This window comes from Alosa pseudoharengus, unplaced genomic scaffold, assembly GCF_046254945.1.
Source record: "Alosa pseudoharengus isolate Yale_2024_CS ecotype anadromous, Long Island Sound unplaced genomic scaffold, YU_APseudo_1.1 YU_APseudo_1.1_scf_13, whole genome shotgun sequence".
Lineage (NCBI taxonomy): Eukaryota > Metazoa > Chordata > Actinopteri > Clupeiformes > Clupeidae > Alosa > Alosa pseudoharengus.
In genome coordinates, this window is record NW_027468598.1 from 5,911,608 (window position 1) to 5,932,280 (window position 20,673).

Consider the following 20,673-nt stretch of genomic DNA (forward strand, 5'->3'; position numbering starts at 1 on the left):
TCAGGGTTGTCACCTAACACGCAAGGTTTATTTCAGTCAAAGGATCTGGGTGGAACAGAGTGTGCATTAATTGTGCTAAAATTGCGTTGTGTTTAGCGATGACGTAATGGTCCCCTTGCATGGTGCTCCCCACAGGCGCATGAAAAACACCACCATGATCTTTAGCTATAAATGGGCGTGTCTTTTTAATGACGTCAATGGGATTGGTTAGGTGACGGGCCACTACTCCGCCCCATGTGGGTCAAGGGAGGGGGAGGGAGCCAGAGCTGATCCCACGTGTGACGATTGCATTCCCGGCTCAGTAATATTCTCTTAGCTGGGCTCCGTGTAGCGTTTGCTGTGACTGTGTGTATTAGTTACTGGCTATAGTTGGGTTAGCAATGGAGGGAGAAGGGAGCCAAGCCACATCTGGAAGCCCTAATGATTCACAACACGACCCGGGGTAAGAAAGAATTCCGTCGGCACTTACTTGTCGCTGTTTTATTAATTTGAATTAATAATGAAAAGCTTAGGAACTGTCGTTTGCGATGCACTGTCAGTAACATTCTCCTCTGCGTGCAGTCAACTACACCGTTGTTTGATTATATTAGCGAACGGGCCTGCCCCCTTTTCAACGATAGCTTGCTGGGCTAACTAAAACAGCTCTCTTGCTGCTTGCTCTGCCTTCGTTTAGCTATCTTTTTTTGTAGCTAGCTAAGTAGTTAGCTACACGTCAAAATGGCCGATCTGACATCTGGACTCACTTCTGCTATGTTTTCCTCTTACAGTAAAATGTTTATCGGTGGCCTCAGCTGGCAAACTTCACCAGGTAAGAGAATCATTTGCTGTCAATCGGGTGGCTTTGTGGGGCTGTGTTTTGTTACCTTCAGAGTGTGTTCTGTGCTAGTTACAGTGTAACGAGCGTGCGGCGCTGTACGGGATGTGTTGTGCGCGCAAGGTTATTTTGATTTCCAATCATTTGAAGTCCTCTATTCGACCCCTGTGTATATCCAGGCTTTTGAAATTGCTACAATAATTGTTGTGCTCACAAACGACTTCACGTTAACATGTGTTATCCTTGTTGTTTTGTTTTGCAGACAGCCTTAGAGACTATTTCAGTAAATTCGGGGAAATAAGAGAATGTATGGTGATGAGAGATCCCACAACAAAACGCTCCAGGTAAAATGTTTTAAAGGTGTTTCTCTTCTTCACTTTCGCGTGGTTATGCGACATTAAAATCGCCTCAGGCTTGGGCAGTGAGGCGATCATTTTGAATCAGGCATCCTTCGATGCGCTTTCTTAAGCCATTGAATCAGCGATTTGCAAAGGTAGCCTACCAGAATTTGACATTGAGTTAGGACTACACGGTATGTTTGTTTATTTGCACTTTATTTAAGCGGATGCAAACAATTAATCACAATGAATATTGCATATTTAAAGAAGGTGCCGATGTCATGTTCATCAAACATTTTCATTTTGATATGCCTGAGGTCGAGTTTTCTTACCTCAAGATATAGCCCACACATCCGCATTTGGACTATTATGTTCGTAACATAACAAATTAAAGCTTGACATTCACGATTTATGTAAGTTGTCATCACTGTATCACGTTGTTCCCGTGACTGGTCTTAGTAATATTTTGGTCTCTGTGTGTGTTTTTTTCTTTCAGGGGATTTGGGTTCGTTACGTTTGCGGATGCTGGCAGTGTAGATAAAGTCTTAGCCCAGCCGCACCACGAATTAGACTCAAAAACGGTATGTCTGGTTAAGTGTTCTTGTTCTAAACTGTGTGCAAATGTTTGTGATTCACTGGTCTCCACTTGGGAAAACCCTCACATAGCCTACAGGCTGCCATATCATCTCCATTACTCGGTTGCTCCGTGACATTATAATACTGTCATTCAGAAAGGCAAACGCACTTGACGCCAATAAGTAACTACGTGATTGCATGCTCTAGTCCTTGTCTCATCCTAATATCTATCAGGACTTTAACCTTTTTCTCTGTCATATCTGCCCGCACTAGCGGTTGTAAATGCATAGGCTACCGACGTCTTTTAGACCATTCAAACACAGCTGTTTGCAATCGGACACTCAGACAATTAAATTGGCATTGCATTAAATATGTAGTCTGCAATTTATTTTCGTTGGGAAGGCTACATTATTTTCTACATTCATCTTCTCAGTAAAAAAATGATTGATGCATTAAAGGGTATCTGGCCACATCTACAGGTGGTGTGGATGAAGATCGCTTAAACTGTGCCACTCATATTGCTTGAAAAGTAGGGCATAATTCCTGCTTCATCTCATAGGTTGATTTGATCTGTTTCTCGACCCAGACCCTATTTGACATTATTTTCGCTGTTCATCGCTGGATCATTTAAAAATATGTTGCAATATGATTAAATAATGCATGGGGAAAGATGGATGGATCTCCGAATGTGCCACTTTTATTTTAATGCTGCTTCAGTAAAGTAATGTACATACAATCATGCACACTTGCCATAATTGTTTATGTGATTCATTAATTGCTTGCATGGAAATAAAACAAAACTTACCTGAAACCATGCTTAAAGTTTTTTTACATTTGTGTTATGTTTATAGTTAGAGTAAAAGTTTAGAATGTAAAATAAATTACTTTTATGCAGCTGTTTTGTTACTGTTTTATTGGGTACAAAGTTAAAGAACACATTCACAACTTGAGGTCCTTCTTAAGAACTTTCAAAGAGGCATACAAGGCAATCTTACTTTGAGTATAACAATGTCTAATGAAAATGCTAGACTGGTGCATAACCTATTCCTTGATCCACTTGCAGTGTTGGGATATGACAGTTCTGCTAACAGTGCGTTCAAGAGAATCGGAGGAGCTGTATAAATACCACACAGTGCAATTTAATGTACTTTTTGAATAACTCTTTGTCTCTGTAAAGGCATCATTCAAAAGGCCACTGTCAGCAATTTGTGCATCAATAAGAGCATTCCTGAACCTAAGCAAGTTTTTTGGAACTGCATGTTTTTATCCTCTTTTAGTATAAATATGGTAACAGTCAGTTTTGTCTGACATATTTAGGAACAGGCCACAGCTTTATATAGTAGACAGCTTTCACATTATAGGAATAGAGATGTTTTAAGGCTTTAAAGCAAATTTTAATTACATGCAGTCTTTCAGTCATCCAAAATAAACTGATTGATATAGAGCCATAAAATAGGATTGCAGAGCAGAACTGTATTTGTTGCTCAATAGGCCTGTGTTAGTTGTAGTTCATCTCTGAGTATGAGACAGGTTGGACTAGTGGTATGTGTACAAGCAGATAAATGTTTTTGCTCACTTGAGACTTTATGTTGTAACTGTCTTACATGCTTCATGCAGAGAAGAAAATCACTTTACAGCCTGTATTTAAATTGATAATACCAGCAAGGTTAGAGGGGTTATGACAGAAAGCTGGGGAACTAAATCATTACATTTTTCATGTGTAGCGGTGTAATAAACATTGTATTATATATGAAATGTGTAATGACAAGAAAACTATATTGGAGCCTGTTCAGTCTTGTTAAAACTGTGCAGTTTGTACCTCAGATGATAAAACTGGGCCATGCAAATTTCATAAGGGCCTCACATGCACAACTCTGATAAAATTGGGTCAGTGTTTGACATTATATTATTTTGAGCCATTAAAGGAGAGGAAAGGGAAAAAAAAAGAGAAATGTAGAAATCACACTGGAATAGGCAGGACAGGACGGCTGCTTGGAACTCGGATTATTTATCCACTGGATTGTGATGTCACACGCGGTGTTTAGGTTGCACTCGAATGGCTTGCATTGAAGCGTGTCCTTGCTGGTGGAGGTGAGAGCAGGATCTGGAGAGAGAGAGAGAGAAAGTGAGAGTGGAGGTTGGGCGTCCCCTCAGTGTTGCACATATCACGGGTGCCTCACAGGAGCCGGCCAGAGTTCTGGATATTCTGTTCACGCATTATACAGGCTTTCTGTCCTTATTTACTGTTCCCCAGCCTTAGAGGCAGCTACAGGAAATCATCTGCTAATTGTGTTTGGCACTAAGGATTATATGTGTCCAGGAAGGACTACTGAGATGCAACCTGAGTCCCCTGGAGACATTTTGTTTATAGAGAAATGTTAATTTTGTGTCGGTTTTCCGTTGCCCCACTTGTTTTTGAATGATGCCCTGGTATGAATCAGAAGATGTACTATAGATACTGAAGACTGAAATGAGAATGAGAAGAAGCCTGAGGCTCTTGTGTGGAGCGCACACTTGCTAGGGCCCCTGATGAAGGACAGCGTGTCTTTGAAAAGGGGGAGACGATGCAGAGTCACTTTTAGAAGGTGACAGCTTGGAGGATTCATTAAGCCTCATGAGCTTTTGAGCTGTGAAAAGATTCCTGTCTCTTTGAGATTCATGTCTTGGTATTTTGGAAGATTATGTAATGATCTAAGTGTTTGTGTTTGTATAGAGGCATGGGAAATGCTGCTATGTGAAGATAAATGTAATTGTGAATTTATGCAATGCATATGCACTGGATACCTGCAATATTCACAAGTGGTTGAGGAGCAAGAGTGTATGGCTGTGTGTATGTGTGTGTGTTTATGACTGAGTGAGAGGGATAATTTTAGAAGAGCATTTCAGTAGAGGAAATTTCATTTTGAAGCAGTTGCATAATCTGTCAAACATAAATAAGCAGTATAGCCAGTTGTTTACAATCATATGCCCTCTGTTTAAGCCCACAGCACTTTTCTGCCTGAATTAGAGGATGAGGGGCACATACTTTTTTCTTTTTAATCTTTCCCATTCCTCCTGGACAATAAAGTGGTCACTCCATATTGAATATTCCATTTAGACCAGCTTAATATGGGTACCACTTTTTCTGTCCCAAGGCACATCTATTTTTGTCTGTGGTGTGCTAGCCATTGTTCCAGTCGGTCCATTTCCCCATTCTGTGGAAGATGGTAGTGGACCTCTGTATATTCATATATCGCTTAGTCCTCCATTAATAGCCTTCTACCTTTTAGTTATTTTGTGCTCGCGATGAAAAGAAAAAAGGGTGAAAGAGAGAGAGAGGGGGGAAGGGGGGGGGGGGGGCATGTCCACGAGAAGAGAGAGCACTTGCTGTCTGCTCAGCTTTGCATTCATAATTGCTCCCAAGGTGCTTTTGGTGACCTGTGGGCTACAGGCTCCTGTCATGCGAAGGACAGAGGACAACCCTACTGAGTGTAACCAGAGAGAGGGCCTGTGTGTCATCAGGTGTGCAGGGCAAATGTATGACTCATTTGTTTCACTTCTTAACCCATTTACTCCTAAAATGCCTGCTAAAAACGCCTATGGAATCCTATGGCATTCTAGACTAAATAACCTTATTTCCTGAGGGTTTTCTGAAAACATACAAAAAATTGTCAACGTCTACCAAAATTTTCTATCTAAGCCTCTGTAGCACCTAGAAACATGAAATAAAAAGCATGCTGCGCTACGCAGCATCCAGCGGGAGGGTCAATGTTGCGCTACGCAGCATCCAGCGGGAGGGTCAATGTTGCGTCATGCAGCATCCAGCGTGAATGGGTTAAAGGGAGCTCCATTAAGCTTCACTACTCGTATATCTCTGCTTACACCATCAGCTGTGTGACATCCAAACGAATTCAGCGTTGCAGTTGTCTTTAGTTACAAAACAGTCCGATGCATTTTATTTCGTTATAATTGTAAGGGAAGGTCATGTAATGAATTTCCATGGCATAACATATCCTTGAAAAAGTCATACTTAAAAGAACATTGTTCTGAACGAGAACAGAACAGAGTACAATCCTTTGCTTGACATATGTAGGTCTATTTTATGCAATTGTGTTGTGTAAGACCTAAAGCATTTTTTTATTTAGTGAATAATGTAATGATCTCCTTTGCCTTACGATCTTGGAGTCACTAATAATTGTGGTAATCCCTCAAGGGAAAGGCAGGTTGTAGACATTGATATGATGTCCTTCGATACTAACTGTATGTTACTGTTACAAATCCATAGATAGTCCTTTTCTTGTTGACCTTTAGAGCTCCACTGTGAGTCCAGGTGACTTGGCCATGGATCTGTGTACCTGTATCATTCATACTCTAGACATTCTGAGCAGTGTGTTTTGTTGTGCATTATGTCAAATGTCTAATTCAGAATTTTTCCTCTTTTCTGTTTTTTGCATTTCTTCCACCAGATCGACCCTAAAGTTGCCTTCCCTAGACGTGCTCAACCCAAGGTAAGGAAATATATCCACTTGTACATTAAAAAAAAAACAACAACAAAAGGTGAAATAATCTTGGTTTCTGCACAGTGTGTTTATCCAACTTTACGTCCAATGAGCAAGAGGCAAAAGGTTGGGTAATGTGATGCAGATCTGATGGTGATGTGGGGGTGCTTGTGTTATAGGTAGAGGCTTTGTTTGGTCACAACACGTTCAAGGGCATATTACGGACACGTTTGGTAATCGGCAATATTTCTTTGTATTTAGTCTTGTGATTTTATTCAAGGAAAGGATTCCAGGAATTTAGTCAATTAAATTGGTCAGTTGTCCTGTTTTTTTTTACATAGCAGTTTTTACTCTAAACAAGCCCAAAGATCAAATGTGGAATTTTCCCAAGTTTGGAGCACAAAGGGAGGTATTGTTGCCTGGCAGTGTCGGATGAAAAAATGCCAGTGGAAAAGCTTTCAAAGCCAAAGCACATGCAGTTCTTAAGGGTCACTATTTGATTGAGAAACAGAATCCGTGTGTGTGTTTGTGTATGTGTGTTTGTGTATGTGCGCTTAAGTGTGTGTCAGTGACTGTGTGGAGTATTCTTTGTTCATTACAGACCGCTTTTTATTTTCTCTTATGCAAATGTTCTTCATTCTTCACGTTTTAGCTTAGTTCTTTCTCTTAGCTACTCTAAAAAACAATGATTTGAAGTTCAGTTATTGAACTTTACCCACCACTTGCTGATTGAATGACCTTCAGTGTTTGGGGAAATACTCCACCACTCCATCATCATAATGTATTTAATGACATTAGAAAAGGAAAGTAAAGGAAGGAAAAAAGAAAGCCATGAGTCTCCAGCCGCAAGTCTTGGCCACAGCAAACCGTCGCTAGTTCCTACCCATGTACCATGATATCTGCTTAGGGATGTCACAGCCATCATTGTCTGATGTGCTGTGCTGTGGTTCTTAAATCACTTGTCACATTTGAAATCACAATCCTCACTTGTGCAAAACAGTACATTAAACACCTTTCTGCCGTACTGAAATGAATGAAATTGTGATGTGAGTTCATTTGCATTGGATTGTTGTTAAGATATGCACCAAAATAGAGCACCCACACAGCTGCAGCTACTCACAGGTTTTATCTGTAGTTGTGTAGACATGTTGGTCTTCGACTGAAATAGGTTTTGATAGAGTGGATTGTGAAGGAATGAAGGAGAATTTATTTAAGTGTTAGAATAGACATTGGGTTACCTTTGGCTCCGGTGCTTTAAGGGCAAGCTCATTAGTGAGGAAATGGGTTTGTATTTGTTTTAGCTCCAAAAAGGAGAGCGTGGATATCCAAGGACCTTAAAGCAATAGGATTAAAGTGGCTAGATTATTAGTATTGCGTCGTTTTACTTTTTACTTGTGTGAAATTGAATTTAGGATTCCACATATCGGGTGACAGCAGGAATGAAATCTTCGCGACATACTGCTCTTGTTAGTTAAGCCCTGGCATTGATCACAGCTTTGTCTACTAGTGTCCAGTTCTTCTGGTGCAATGGCCTTGTTTGAGTATTCTTCGAGGTGGTCGCTTCAGATCGGGCTGTCAGTGGAATAACTGGCTCGTCCCAGTTTTCAGCACAGCAGACCTCCTAGCCTTAAAGTTTGCAATGCATGTTGGGAGTTACCATCTCCTCCCATTATTATCGCTCTCGTATTGGCTGTGTTTGAGTCCCTGTTCTTTTGCTCCTCTCCTGCTTTGTTTATCTGTCACCTCTCCATCTCTCTTATGTGATGTCTCTCTCTCTCTCTCTCTCTCCCCCTCTTTCTTTCATAGTTTCTCATGCATCCTCAGCCTACCGTCAGTGAGATATGAGCGACTGTGCAAAGAAGGTGTCCACTGCACACTTGTCTCGCTAATTGTAACAAAGAACTTCCCGGTCCTGTCCGGGTCGGGGAAATCAGTGGAGGAGAAATGACGCACTTGAAAACGAACGCGCTTGACGCACATGCCAACAACACTGGTCCAAATCCAGGCCGCAGGGCTCGAAGCCTAATGCGTTTTTCTGGCTCAGGGTAGATCCAAGATGAATGGAGGCATTAATGGGGGCCCAGCTTCCAGCAGCAGGCAGGCAGGCAGGCAGAGCACAGCCCCAACGGTGTGTCTCTTTTGTCTTAAGGAATCCGGACCCATAATAAGTTTTATGCAAATGCACTAATATATACCTTCACTTCCAATCATGCCACGAGATACTTGCGGGCGAGGGGAAGAAAGGGACAGTGAGAACAAAGCACAGCATCAGCGCACAGGGTCCTGGCTAACCCTGGAAAGAAAGCATGCTGAGGAAAGGAAGGGAAAGAGAAAAATGAAAACCGCCCTATCTTGGTGTTTTTCCGGAGGTGTTTTTATGCCTCCCTTATATTAGCGCATGAGACGACAGTAGCAATGTTTGGGGATTATTGTTTTTGAGAAGTAATAAACGTTTTGTTTCTTTCCTCTGTCTTGAGATTGCTTTTTGTGGACTGCTCACTGTTGTTCAGGCTGGAGTTGATTCACACCCTGTCTCCGTACCTGCAGCGGCGGTGCGTGTCACGACATGACTATAATTGATGCCGTGAGTGTGGCCGCCCCACGGTAGCCTGTTAGAGCCCACGGCTGCACACACAGAGCTAGATTGCGGGCAGCTTGTTATTGGCCCTCTGAGGAAGTGGTTGATTTCATTACAGTCAAAAGCATGTTTGATGACTTTCACAGGCTGGTGTGGACTCGTGGGGACAGTCAGGTGGTGACATGATCGGTCAGTGAAGGTGAAGTGATGCATTTGGCCATGCATTGAGATAGATCTCTTCTGTGATAGTTCTGAACTGAACTCAGTTTCCCCATATATGGATGTAATTGTGAAACAGTTGACCAGTCCAAATATAGTGAATGGTTAATTATGGTTAATTCTTCTAGTGAGGTTTTGGTTATCAAAAGTATGTTTTGGTGGCATATTAAATTGTAGTTTCAAGTGTTGCATGGTCTCGTAACCAGGACCCCTCAGATTGATATTTATTGACTTGAACAGTGGTTTAGTTTTTCCCTTTTAGCCAAATGCAGAGCCACTCCGTGGGGAGATTTCAATTAGCATTTTATTGCATTTCAATTTGCTTTGAGTGACCTGACAGATTAGCCTGAATCTAACCCCCCTCCCAGCTCATATTGATTTGACATAGCTTATTGATAAACGGAAAGAAAGTCACAGCGCTCCTCGCATTACTATAATATTAACTTGGATACAACTATGACAGCCAATCTTGAGTCCAATAGATTTTCTACTGACTGTCTTTTTTCTATGCGAGGCACCTGTCAGGGTTGGCAGATGTCTCCTTCTCTTTGTTTGCTCTGTAAGGTCACTGTTATGTAAAGTCAAGTCTCCTCGTCTGAATTTATTTAAATGAAGTGAATCTGAATTTTGCGTCTTTTGATGAGTACCAATATCATCTTCAGGCCCATGTAGTTTTTTCTGATGAGAAGATGAAGACTATAATATCTGTGAATGCTGCATGAGAAAGCCTGATTAATTGTAATGACTGATGCTATCGAGACTTTAAGGAGTGTCCAGCTGTGTTGTCTGATGTACTGCTCTAAAGGAGGAGTGTCAGAGCCAGTGGAACATAATGAGAGCCCTCAGCTCTCCTCGGCTGCTGTGCAAGCTAACCGGAGATGTTTTTGGCATCCTCTGCCACAAAACCTGTCAAAACAATGCCTCTGCTGGGTGCCTACCCCCCCCCCCCCACACACACCCCCCCATCCGCATCCACCAACACTCTTGTACACGCTTCATCTTGTAGCGCGACTGTCAGTGTTAGCCTGTGTGTGTGTGTGTGTGTGTGTGTGTGTTGGGGGGGGCTGTCTGAGTTTGCCCTTGTACATTCTTATCCATTTAATTTTCTCTCTCTCCTTTCTGTTCACACTCTCCGGTGCCATATTTTGGGTTTGTGTTTCGGGGGAGGGAGGGAAAATATTTACACCTTGTACACTGAGAAACTGTGAAACTGTTGGGCCTCAGCACACTCAGCACCGAGGGGGAAGGCTGTGAAACATTCCAGCCAAGTTGGAGGAAAAGTGGGAAAAATGAATATTTTGTTTTTATTACAAGCAAAGGAGACCAAAGTGCCCATTGGGGTTAGTGGTATCTGCCCAGTGCCCAAACCACATTCACCTTGAACACACACACACACACACACACACACACACACACACACACACACACACACACACACACACACACACACACACACGCCTGCCATACCCTGGCTTCAGCTCAGTGTGTCCCCTTACATATTGCCCCCTGCCCAGCAAAGCTCTCTCACACACACTTCTATTTTCCTTCAAATATCCAGACGTAATCCACTTTTTCATTAGTGTGTGTGTGTGTGTGTGTGTGTGTGTGTTTAGGGAGAAATAGAGATTTGATAAAAGGGGCTTGGTTTGATATCCACTGGAATGTGTTTGATGTTCTCCTGGAGATTGATGTATACATTGTGTATGATCTGCAATGGCTCCAGGCAATGAAAGCTCTTGTATAAAGGACATGAGCGTAGGGGGTTGTGCATATTCTATCTGAACACATCAACCTCCCTTCTGCCTTCATCTCCCCACTGGCCCCGTGTCTGTCTCTCCTTCTCACCTTGTTTCTTTGTACATCTTCCGCTGCCTTTGCTCCCTTTTAAAGCTGGCCAGATGGTCTGGCTTCTGTTCCTGTGGATTTAGGAGTTGAGAGAATCCGCCAGTCATTTCTTTATTGTTCTTTTTTCCATTCTTTTCCTTTTTTGTTTGCTTTGTTCTCCGGATGCCTTGTACTGTACTTTGGAGAGCGTGAGGGGATTACGGGCCTGCTGTAAGAGTTTTGGATGCCAGGTGTGGGGTGGGGGGTGGGTGGGTGGGGGGTGCCGCCATGTGACAGTGTCTCGTGGCATTCCGTCAGTAGGGTGACCGGTGGTTAGGTTTCAGGTCGAGTCAGTCAGGGTGTGTATGTGTGTGTGTGTGTGTGTGGTTTGTATTGTGCCAATGTGTATCTGATAGACATGTTGTATCTTGTATGATGGCATGACTGGTGGAGAGTGGGTGGTTAGTTGGAGCAACACACTCTCTGCCCTGGCCCCCAGGCCTGAAACTAGCCATTTCCATTCCATTCTCCACTCACCTTTATTGATCAAAGCCATTGATCCTTGACTGAAGTGGCCTGGTCATCTGGCTATTGATTCTCTATGATCTCTCATACATTACTCTAATACAAGTTTGTGCATTCGTCAGTCAGCCATTGTTTAAATGGATTAGTTTGTAAAATGACTACAGAGGTGCCAATGGGCAGAATGTGTTCTCTGATACTGACCCAGACATACCTCCCCCCGCTGCACATGTAGCCAGATGTGCTGACCTTGTGGGTGGTGCTAGCTGTGTAGTGTAGTGTAGTGTTGGAGCTCAGGTGGAGCATAGATGTAGCCATATGTGCTGATGGGTGGTGCTAGCTGTGTTGTGTAGTGTAGTGTAGTGTAGTGTTGGAGCTCAAGTGGAACATAGATGTAGCCATATGTGCTGAGCTTGTGGGTGGTGCAAGTTGTGTAGTGTAGTGTTGGAGCTCAAGTGGAACATAGATGTAGCCATATGTGCTGAGCTTGTGGGTGGTGCAAGTTGTGTAGTGTAGTGTTGGAGCTCAAGTGGAACATAGATGTAGCCATATGTGCTGATCTTGTGGGTGGTGCAAGTTGTGTAGTGTAGTGTTGGAGCTCAAGTGGAACATAGATGTAGCCATATGTGCTGATATTGTGGGTGGTGCAAGTTGTGTAGTGTAGTGTTGGAGCTCAAGTGGAACATAGATGTAGCCATATGTGCTGATCTTGTGGGTGGTGCAAGTTGTGTAGTGTAGTGTTGGAGCTCAAGTGGAACATAGATGTAGCCATATGTGCTGATCTTGTGGGTGGTGCAAGTTGTGTAGTGTAGTGTTGGAGCTCAAGTGGAACATAGATGTAGCCATATGTGCTGATCTTGTGGGTGGTGCAAGTTGTGTAGTGTAGTGTAGTGTTGGAGCTCAGGTGGGACATAGATGTGGAGACAAGGCCTGTCTCCTCTTTTATATTCATGGCCGTGTCTGCATCTATTTTATGGGAGGAAAATAAGATGCATTTGATAAGTGTGTAAGATGCTTATATTTATGCCTCAGAGTCTGTCATGGTGTGTGTGTGTGTGTGTGTGTGTGTGTGTGTGTGTGTGTGTGTGTGTGTGTGTGTGTGTGTGTGTGTGTGTGTGTGTGTGTGTGTGTGTGTGTGTGTGTGTGTGTGTGTGTGTGTGTGTGTGTGTGTGTGTGTGTGTGTGTGTGTGTGTGTGTGTGTGTGTGGTGGTGGAGGTGGGGGGAGGCATCTCTGTTCTTCCCTGATTATGAATGCACAATTTCCCACTGCCTTGAGCAGGCACATAGCATGAAATAGTCCATCAAAGAGTAGAGATGTTCATTCGGCACCACGCCTCGGCTGCCATCTTTAGGAGCGCTCCCTCTCTGCTGGACTCGCTCACACAAGTATTCTCAATGCCACGGCTCCAGCTGAAGAGCTAACTCTGAGCGAGAAGGCAAACACTGGTGGAAAATGTTAGCGCTTCTTCTCTTACAACTCCGTAGAGCTGCTTGAGCTTTTGCCCGTCAAAACTTAGCAACAAAACAAGCCAGTGACTGGACAGGTTATTACTTTGTGACAAATGGTTTTGGGAGCATCCCGCAGTTTTCTTTTTGTCGATCTTCAGTTTTTTTGAGGGATTTGTGTTTCAGTGTGTGTATGAGTGCAGTTTCTCAGTGGCTGGATGACAATGAATTGTGCGTGGAATGATATTTTGTGTGTGTTGCTTCTCTCTGTGTGTGTGTGTGTGTGTGTGTGTGTGTGTGTGTGTGTGTGTGTGTGTGTGTGTGTGTGTGTGTGTGTGTGTGTGTGTGTGTGTGTGTGTGTGTGTGTGTGTGTGTGTGTGTGTGTGTACACATCTGTTTGTGTTGCTTCTCTGCACTGTGTAGGTGTGTGTTTTTTTCTGGTGTGTATGAGTGTGTTTGCATGTGTGTTTATTGTCCTTCTGTGACTGGCTGACTGGATAGCTGCCAGATCTGCCAAGCTGTGTGTGTGTGTGTGTGTGTGTGTGTGTGTGTGTGTGTGTGTGAGCAGACAGCCGTTCCTGAGCCCTGCTCGGTCTGGCCCACTGGCTTGTCTTTGATGCCTCCGCTGCTCAACATGTCATTCGCACGGACGGCTGCTGTAGCTGGGAGCATCTTGTGTGTGTGTGTGTGAGAGAGAGAGAGAGAGAGAGAGAGGGGGCACACATGGGTGTGTGTTTATTTGGACGGCATGGATGTCCTTGACAATGTTTTTGTATGGCCTTCACTCTCTCTGTCCTTGGTGACTGATATGTGTGTGTATGTGTGAATGGGCTGTGTGTGTGAAGATGGGTGTTTGGTATTCCTTTTGTTTATATTTTGGTGTGCCATATTGTCATCCACATCCTTGGATCCACTTTCCACACACATGCTGTGATGAGACCATGCTTGGAGACTCTTCTGGAATGATGCCACTTCGCTGCTTGTAGTTTGGTATTTCTCTCTAAGAAGCAGGATTTCACTAGTTGCGTGACCTGAATCATTTGCTGAAAGCAAGTTGAAGCCGCTCAGATCTTAACGTTTGTTTCAAGCAAAAGCTCTCAGACTTGGGGCGGTGATGTTGTGTCTTGCACCTATCTGTGAATGGCGTGTGTGTGTGTGTGTGTTTGTGTGTGTGTGTGTGTGTGTGTGTGTGTGTGTGTGTGTGTGTGTGTGTGTGTGTGTGTGTGTGTGTCTGTGTCTGGAGGGTCTGACCTGGGTCCTCACTGATGTGTATTTTCTGGAAACAGTGTCTATGGGCCTCTCAGAACGATGAATGCGTCTGACCAATCATTCCTGTGCCCTGGTGCATCCACTGTCCTTCTGACTGCAGCAGTAATGTGTGTGTGTGTGTGTGTGTGTGTGTGTGTGTGTGTGTGTGTGTGTGTGTGTGTGTGAGAGAGATGCACCCATTTGCACAGCACCGAGATACTTCCCTGCCAGGGTGCCTGCTGCCTCTGTCTGTCTCTCCCTCTCTCTGTCTCCCTCCCTCTCCTTCTCTCTCCCTCCCTCTCCCTCTCTCTCTCTCCCTCTCTCTCCTCCTCTCTCTCCTCCTCTTTGCTCTGTCTGGATTGTATTCCTCTGCTCTCCTTGCCGCTGCCCTGCTTTAGAAGCCTGGGGAGTTCCTCTTTGTGCTGCTTTAGCTCTCTCTCCTCAACACCTCTTTCTCTGTGTCAGTCTCTCTCTCACTCTCCCTTCACTGCTCCACTGTGAGTTTACACAGCATTTGTTTCTCTCGCTCTTTCTCTACACTCTTCTAATGTTCAAGGGCTGTGTGTGTATATCAAGGGGTTTGGGAAAGGGGAATAAGAAGGCTGTATATATTACTACATATGTATGTATGTGTGTGATTGTGTATGGATGTGTGAATGTGACATTTGAAGTCAGGTCTCTACCTTTTTATTGGCTCAGGGGGTGACTCTTGATGGACAGCCCCTTTTACTGAGACCACCCCCAACTATTTCTTGCCTGGCCTCTCTCTCTCTCTCTCTCTCTCTCTCTCTCTCTCTCTCTCTCTCTCTCTCTCTCTCTCTCTCTCTCTCTCTCTCTCTCTCTCTCTCTCTCTCTCTCTCTCTCTCTCTCTCTGTCACACACACTCTCCCTCTCATACTCACTGACTCGCTCACTCGCCCGCTCCAGCTTCTCTCCTACAGCATGATAAATCTGATGCTAAATTTAGCGGCAGTTTTTCTCTAGCAGCGAGAGATTACTGGCACAGAGAGGGTGAGAGAGTGTGGGTGAGAGAGAGGAAGGGGAGGGAGGGAGAGAGAGGGAGAGAGGGAGAGAGGGAGGGAGAGAGAGAGAGAGAGAGAGAGAGAGAGAGAGAGAGAGAGAGAGAGAGAGAGAGAGAGAGAGAGTGTGTGTAGTGTGTTTGACAGGGAGAGAAAGGGTAGCAGGCTCTCTCTCCCCAACAGAGCTGTTGGCAGGAGAAGAGCAGGGGTCTTCCTCCCTTTACTTTCCCTGACAGTTCAAAGGCTGCTTTTTTGTTTGATTGTTTGTTTGAGTGATCGCTTTTTTATTTGTTTGTGTTACTTAACTTTGTTAAGACGTTTTTATCTGTGTATGCTCTACCTCTTCTCAACTGCAACAATTTAAGCTCCTAAGATTGGAAGCATATGGTAATATATTGAAATGTCAGCTCCTGGTAGGTCTGTTATTATGTAAAAGGATAAGGCCTGCCTCCAATACATTCACTAGTATGTGGCTGAACTTGGGTTATTTCTAGTGTGACGAGGAGCAGAGTGTGCTTCTTAACTAAACATTTTTCTTTGACCTTCAGCGTGACACCACTCATGTTTCATGTTGAATGACCTCAGGAGTATGTTTCCACGGGCATGACAGTTCCATAAAAGCCCAAGTGGAGGCTGGTTGAACAGCGTTTTCCCCCTTGCGTCCTCCTGCTCTCTCTTCCTATTAAGATTGTGTTTGTCATTGTTGATCCAGTCAAACACGTAATGGTGAACTCCCACTGAGCTCTCTGAAGCCAGCTGCTCACCCTGCTGTGATGTGATTTAATTCCCCACTCGGCTGTATTTCATTGCCATCGCCACAAAAAAAGCCCTTAGAAAGCAGATATAGACACCAGCCTTGATTTGCTGCCTGGTGTCATTGTATCATGAAGAAATCACCACTATGAGAGCACCCCCCACCCCCCTCTCCCAAAGGCCAGCTGAGATTTACTTACTCTTCACATTACTGTCAATGTAATATTTCGGCCTGGTCGATAACAGTCAGATTTGTCTTTTTTTTGTATGTGATGAAAAGGAGATTTGGGGGGGGGGGGGCTCCAGTGACCCACTGCAGCGCTAACAGTGCTCAGCTAAGAGCTCTCCACGCGTGTGGAAGAGGCTCGACGAGGCTGCTGCTCCGCTAGCTGCTGGCCCGTGGGGAACTGTATCCGTGGGTGATGTGGCACAGGTAGCTCAGAGCGCTGAGCCTGGGAAAGCGCTCCCCGGTGACTACGCGGCAGATTCCAGCCAGAGAACGACACGGCTCTCGGAGAGAACTCCGTGGGCTCCGCTGCAGACGGCACGTTGGCAGCTCAGGAAACCGCAAAATGTTTCCTGGTTTCAGTCTCACCCCCAACGGTGTGTCAAGGAGCGGCACTTTGATGTTTCCTGTTCAAACAAACATTGAGGAGAGACAAATAAACGTATATTTGACACTCGTCTCATGCTAGTTTGCTTTAGTCGCTCATCCCCCAGGCCCACTTGTTGGAGCATACCCAGTCAACAGCCCTAATGACATGCTCACAAGGTTGGTTATTGATATGTTTGTTGTTTTTATGACTTGCCCTTGCTGTTATGTTTGTGGCTCCTTACTAGCCTAGCACGTTTGACCCTGTGTATTTTTAAACTAATTGCTGACATCTTCCAGCACTTGAAACTTAAAGTGTGTTCTGTTTTTAGTTTGGGTTGGTGAAGAGCTCTCAAGACCTGGCAGTGTTCCCTAATAATCCCCCCTCTGCCTGTCGTCCGAGCTGATGTTTCTGCCCGGGTCATCTGCTCACTCGTCCTGCTTTCTGTCGGTCCTCCATCTGCCAGGTGGCTTGCAGTGGCCAGGGCTCTTTCCACTGTGACTACTCTGTCCGGCACCTCTCCCCCTCCGCGCTTTATGAGGGCCCGTTAGGGTTTCCCCCAGCGCAGGCACAGGCGCAGTGCAAATGGTGCGCTGCTTTTATTTTTGGGTCTGGCCTGTGGCTGGCAGAGCGCCTGTGGAGAGGGAGCCGAGGCGCTTCTTAAGATATTGATACGTCTGACGCTCGCACGGCTAATGCCTCGCACCAGTTGATGTGTTTCGCTGCTTTGAAGATGAATAGTCATGTGCAGGTCTGAGCTTGGGACATATTGAGAACACTCTCATCTAGACTCATCTACAGACACACATGCACACGTACACACACACGCACACTCACACACTCTCACACACACCATACATGTCTACAGAGATATATGGAGACTACTCTGGTCTCTACCCTTCACCCAAGTCTCTGCTAAACCTGTTCATATTGGCATGAAACTAATTGACCCGTGTCTTATGTTTGGTCTTCTCTCCCTGCAGTAGTACAGTAAATCACTATTGCTTTGCTGTGGATAACTAATGTTGTAATTAGTTACCGCCAAGATAAATGGAGTCATTTCAGCAAGCAACTGCACTTGTGTCACTAAGTAACTAATATCGGCGTCCATGTGGCCTTGTGTGAGGCAGTTGAGTAGAAACCTGGCCTCTGTGCCTTGACCACCTGACTTCTCAAGGAAGAGTCCAAATAGTCCTCGAGCCAGAGGGGTTTGTCTGTACCATCTGAGGGGAATAAGTCTCATAGTGATGTTTGGTAAGGCATACTGTACAACCTTGAATCAGAAAATAAATGATTGCATTGGTGATTGGCTTTTTGTGTTTCACCACACTGTTTATCGGTGTATTATATTCCTATGCTGGGATATATTACAGGTGAATAAGGTAAAAACTAATAGATTTACCCACAAAACTTCCCCAGCTGATTATTTACATTAAGTCAATATTTTATTGACTTATTTATCTTATTGACTTTATCTTAATTTCATTTGTATACATTTAAAATACAGCAACTTTAATACTTGATAAAGTCAGGTTTTATTTTTCATTTTTCTGAGATCTAGAGCTTGTTAATTTTCTCAGCACAGTAAGCTGGCTCTGATAAGTGGCAAAGCCAGCAATAACCCAGAGTGGCCCTTCATTAGAATAGCAGTCACAACCGGTCCCCTCCCCACACACGCTTTAACGACACTGAAAAGGCAAGCAATTACAGACGAGTCAGAGGTGTGTTTTTATCGGAAGACAAACAAACAAATGGAAAAAAAACATCTGATGATTTGCACCGGGCTGTTCATCAGCTAGTGCGCCTCAGAGGACTAAAGTGCCAACTCTCCTGAGGACGGCGGAGATTATGCTCCCCTGGCCCTCGTTGCTATGCTACAGCTCGGAGTCAGGTGGTCCCCTGGAGATCCCCGCGTGCTGCCGCCTCCTCCTCGCGGAGGGACAGGTGAGAGCTGTCATTACGGATGCTCTCAGGCTCGCCGCTCTGGCCGGGACAGAGGAGAATGTAGGTCATATCAGCTGGCAGGTTTGTCCAGACCAGTCCTCGGGGCTCAGACGGATTGGTGTGAAAAGGCTTTCACTGTACATTGATTTGAGCAAGAAAAACGTCAGAGGAAGAGGGCTTCTAATGGCGAATAAAAATGACTCCATTTACTTTAATTACTCTGTGCCAACTGGTTAATGCCAGGCTGATTGCTTTGGGTTTCAGAATAATGGCCCAGAGTTTCATAACAGTGTGAAAGGGCTATATAGACCTTTATCTGGCGATGTTGTGATTTGCTGTGTGTTGATGTTTGCTTATTTCTCATATTTGTAAGAGGGGTGTAACGGGGGGATCGTGTGAAGAGCTACAAGCCCTACGCCGTTTGGCTAAAAAGCTTTCAGCTCCCTATTAAAAGCTTGCACGTCTCATAATAATCCCTGCCATTGCCTTTGCATCACGGCAGACTATGGGCTCGATGTAGTGCCCACAAAACCCTAATGAGCAAAGGTCAAGGCAGGTCACAGAGCTGAAAGTGGTGAATCCACCAACGTGTGTGTTTGTGAGTGTGCTTGCGGACTGTGCAGTCTCAGGGATCGTGAAAGGACATTGTAATGCTGCCGGTCACTCCAATTTCATTCCATTCCTCAACTCTTTCATGTTGCAGCCATCTCCCCCTCTGTCGTTCTCAGAGACGCGTCCATCCCAGCTGTGACCTCCATGCTCCAGGGGCTCTTTCATACAGGCTGGAGCTCTTTTGGGAAAAGAGATGTGTTTTTGCGCAAGGAAGTGATTGTTTGTTGATGGGTCACTGTAGTTCGCCCCCATCTTTGTTTCCACAGCTGCCATTGCAGAGGTTGACGTGTTCTTCAAGCTGACCTTGGGCTGCCCGTTGCTATCAGTGAGTCCTCCGACAACATGGAGGCAACATGGCAGGTGGTGGCCTTCATGAGCTTTTTAATTGTTGCTGCAGTGTGTTTTTAATCTCTCTCATTTTAAGGACACAACTTGTGCTTTTTCGCAGTGACTTTTGAGGCCACTGCATACTTGTAATTTGCAGCCTCTTTAACTTTAAACGGTCAGAGTTGTTTACTGTACTCGCTGCAGGGAAGCTTGGTTTGAGTTTTGTTTGTCCTTTGAGCAAGAGTGGAAATTGGTTGGAAACTGTTTTTGTATGTGTTTGTATGTGTAGGCGACTTTGCCTTTCAAGTGGCCAAACAACAGCAAGCTCCCCAATAGGTCTGTACTGAAGTTCTGGGAAGTTATTATTACCATATAATTATTATTATAATTGAATGGCCCATCATTCAGGTTTAAAAATGCAAAGTATCTGGTCTAATTCAGGTTGATGATTCAGTGCCTACTACTCTTAGTCATGTGGTCTAGACACACTGCTTTTCCCCTTTCCTTTAAGAAAAGCCAGAGAATATACTGTATGGCTAATCTTTGGAGAAGAGATGCATGCTACGTTCCTGCAGCCCTCGTATGTCGTGTCACCTCTGGATATTATTTCTCCCTCGATTCTTTCTTATTGCTACTTTTATAAGCTCAGTTCTGCTATTCATCGGAATTGGGAGTGAAAGGACGATACCAGCAAAGAGGACACAGTCGGAGCACGAGCCCAAATAAAACCATCCTCGTTCACAGCGTCCGCCTGAACGAGTCCCTTTCAGACAGTCATTCTTTTCAGGCCGCCCCTGCCGCCGCTGTGACTGTGGTGATGGTCTGCATTCATATGGCAGAAATAAGGTGAAAGAACAATGTGGCGAGTCGGAGCTCGGAGCAGTCAGGGCTCAGCCTATAGACCCAAAGCCTGGAGGAGCAGCTGTCCTGGCTGCTGTTGCTTTTGAGTAATGCAGAAAAGATTAATAGCCAGAGGGGGAGGACAGTAAATTAAAGTTGATTTACGGCACATAATACACACCGCTGTGCAGCTCATAGAATTACATACTGGGATTTGAATTCTGCTATGTCTATCAAAACAGGCAGCTGATGAATATTGGAACAGAAATTGCACAAAGTAATTAACAATAAAAGAGTGCAGCCTTACAAACTATCTAGCCATTAATTCAGGCCGGCTGGTGCTGGTGCTGGGGATGGACTGTTTGCGGTCAGAGCAACAGAAGAGAAGCGATGGAGGGGGAGGAATGAACTAAATCAAGATGGATGGCTCCAGTTTTTTCTGTTATCAGTGATTCACAAAGCTCTCACTGTTTAGGTGTCTGCTGCTGGGCTCAGGCATCATTATATTGATTAGTCATGCTTATTGATGTCTCAATGATGCC

At 44.6% G+C, this 20,673-nt stretch overlaps 1 protein-coding gene across 10 annotated transcripts in view; it reads left to right on the top strand.

The window, feature by feature from the left end:
* Positions 1 to 255: 255 nt before the first annotated feature.
* msi2b (musashi RNA-binding protein 2b) overlaps positions 256 to 20,673 on the top strand; it is a 226,662-nt gene continuing 206,244 nt past the window's right edge. For all 10 annotated transcript variants that reach the window (XM_076281916.1, XM_076281917.1, XM_076281918.1 and 7 more), the window contains exons 1-5: positions 256 to 442; positions 768 to 808; positions 1,077 to 1,158; positions 1,649 to 1,733; positions 6,174 to 6,215. In XM_076281916.1, the coding sequence (XP_076138031.1) occupies positions 381 to 442; positions 768 to 808; positions 1,077 to 1,158; positions 1,649 to 1,733; positions 6,174 to 6,215 (312 nt within the window). In that variant the 5' untranslated portion in view covers positions 256 to 380. The remainder of the gene's footprint in view (positions 443 to 767; positions 809 to 1,076; positions 1,159 to 1,648; positions 1,734 to 6,173; positions 6,216 to 20,673) is intronic.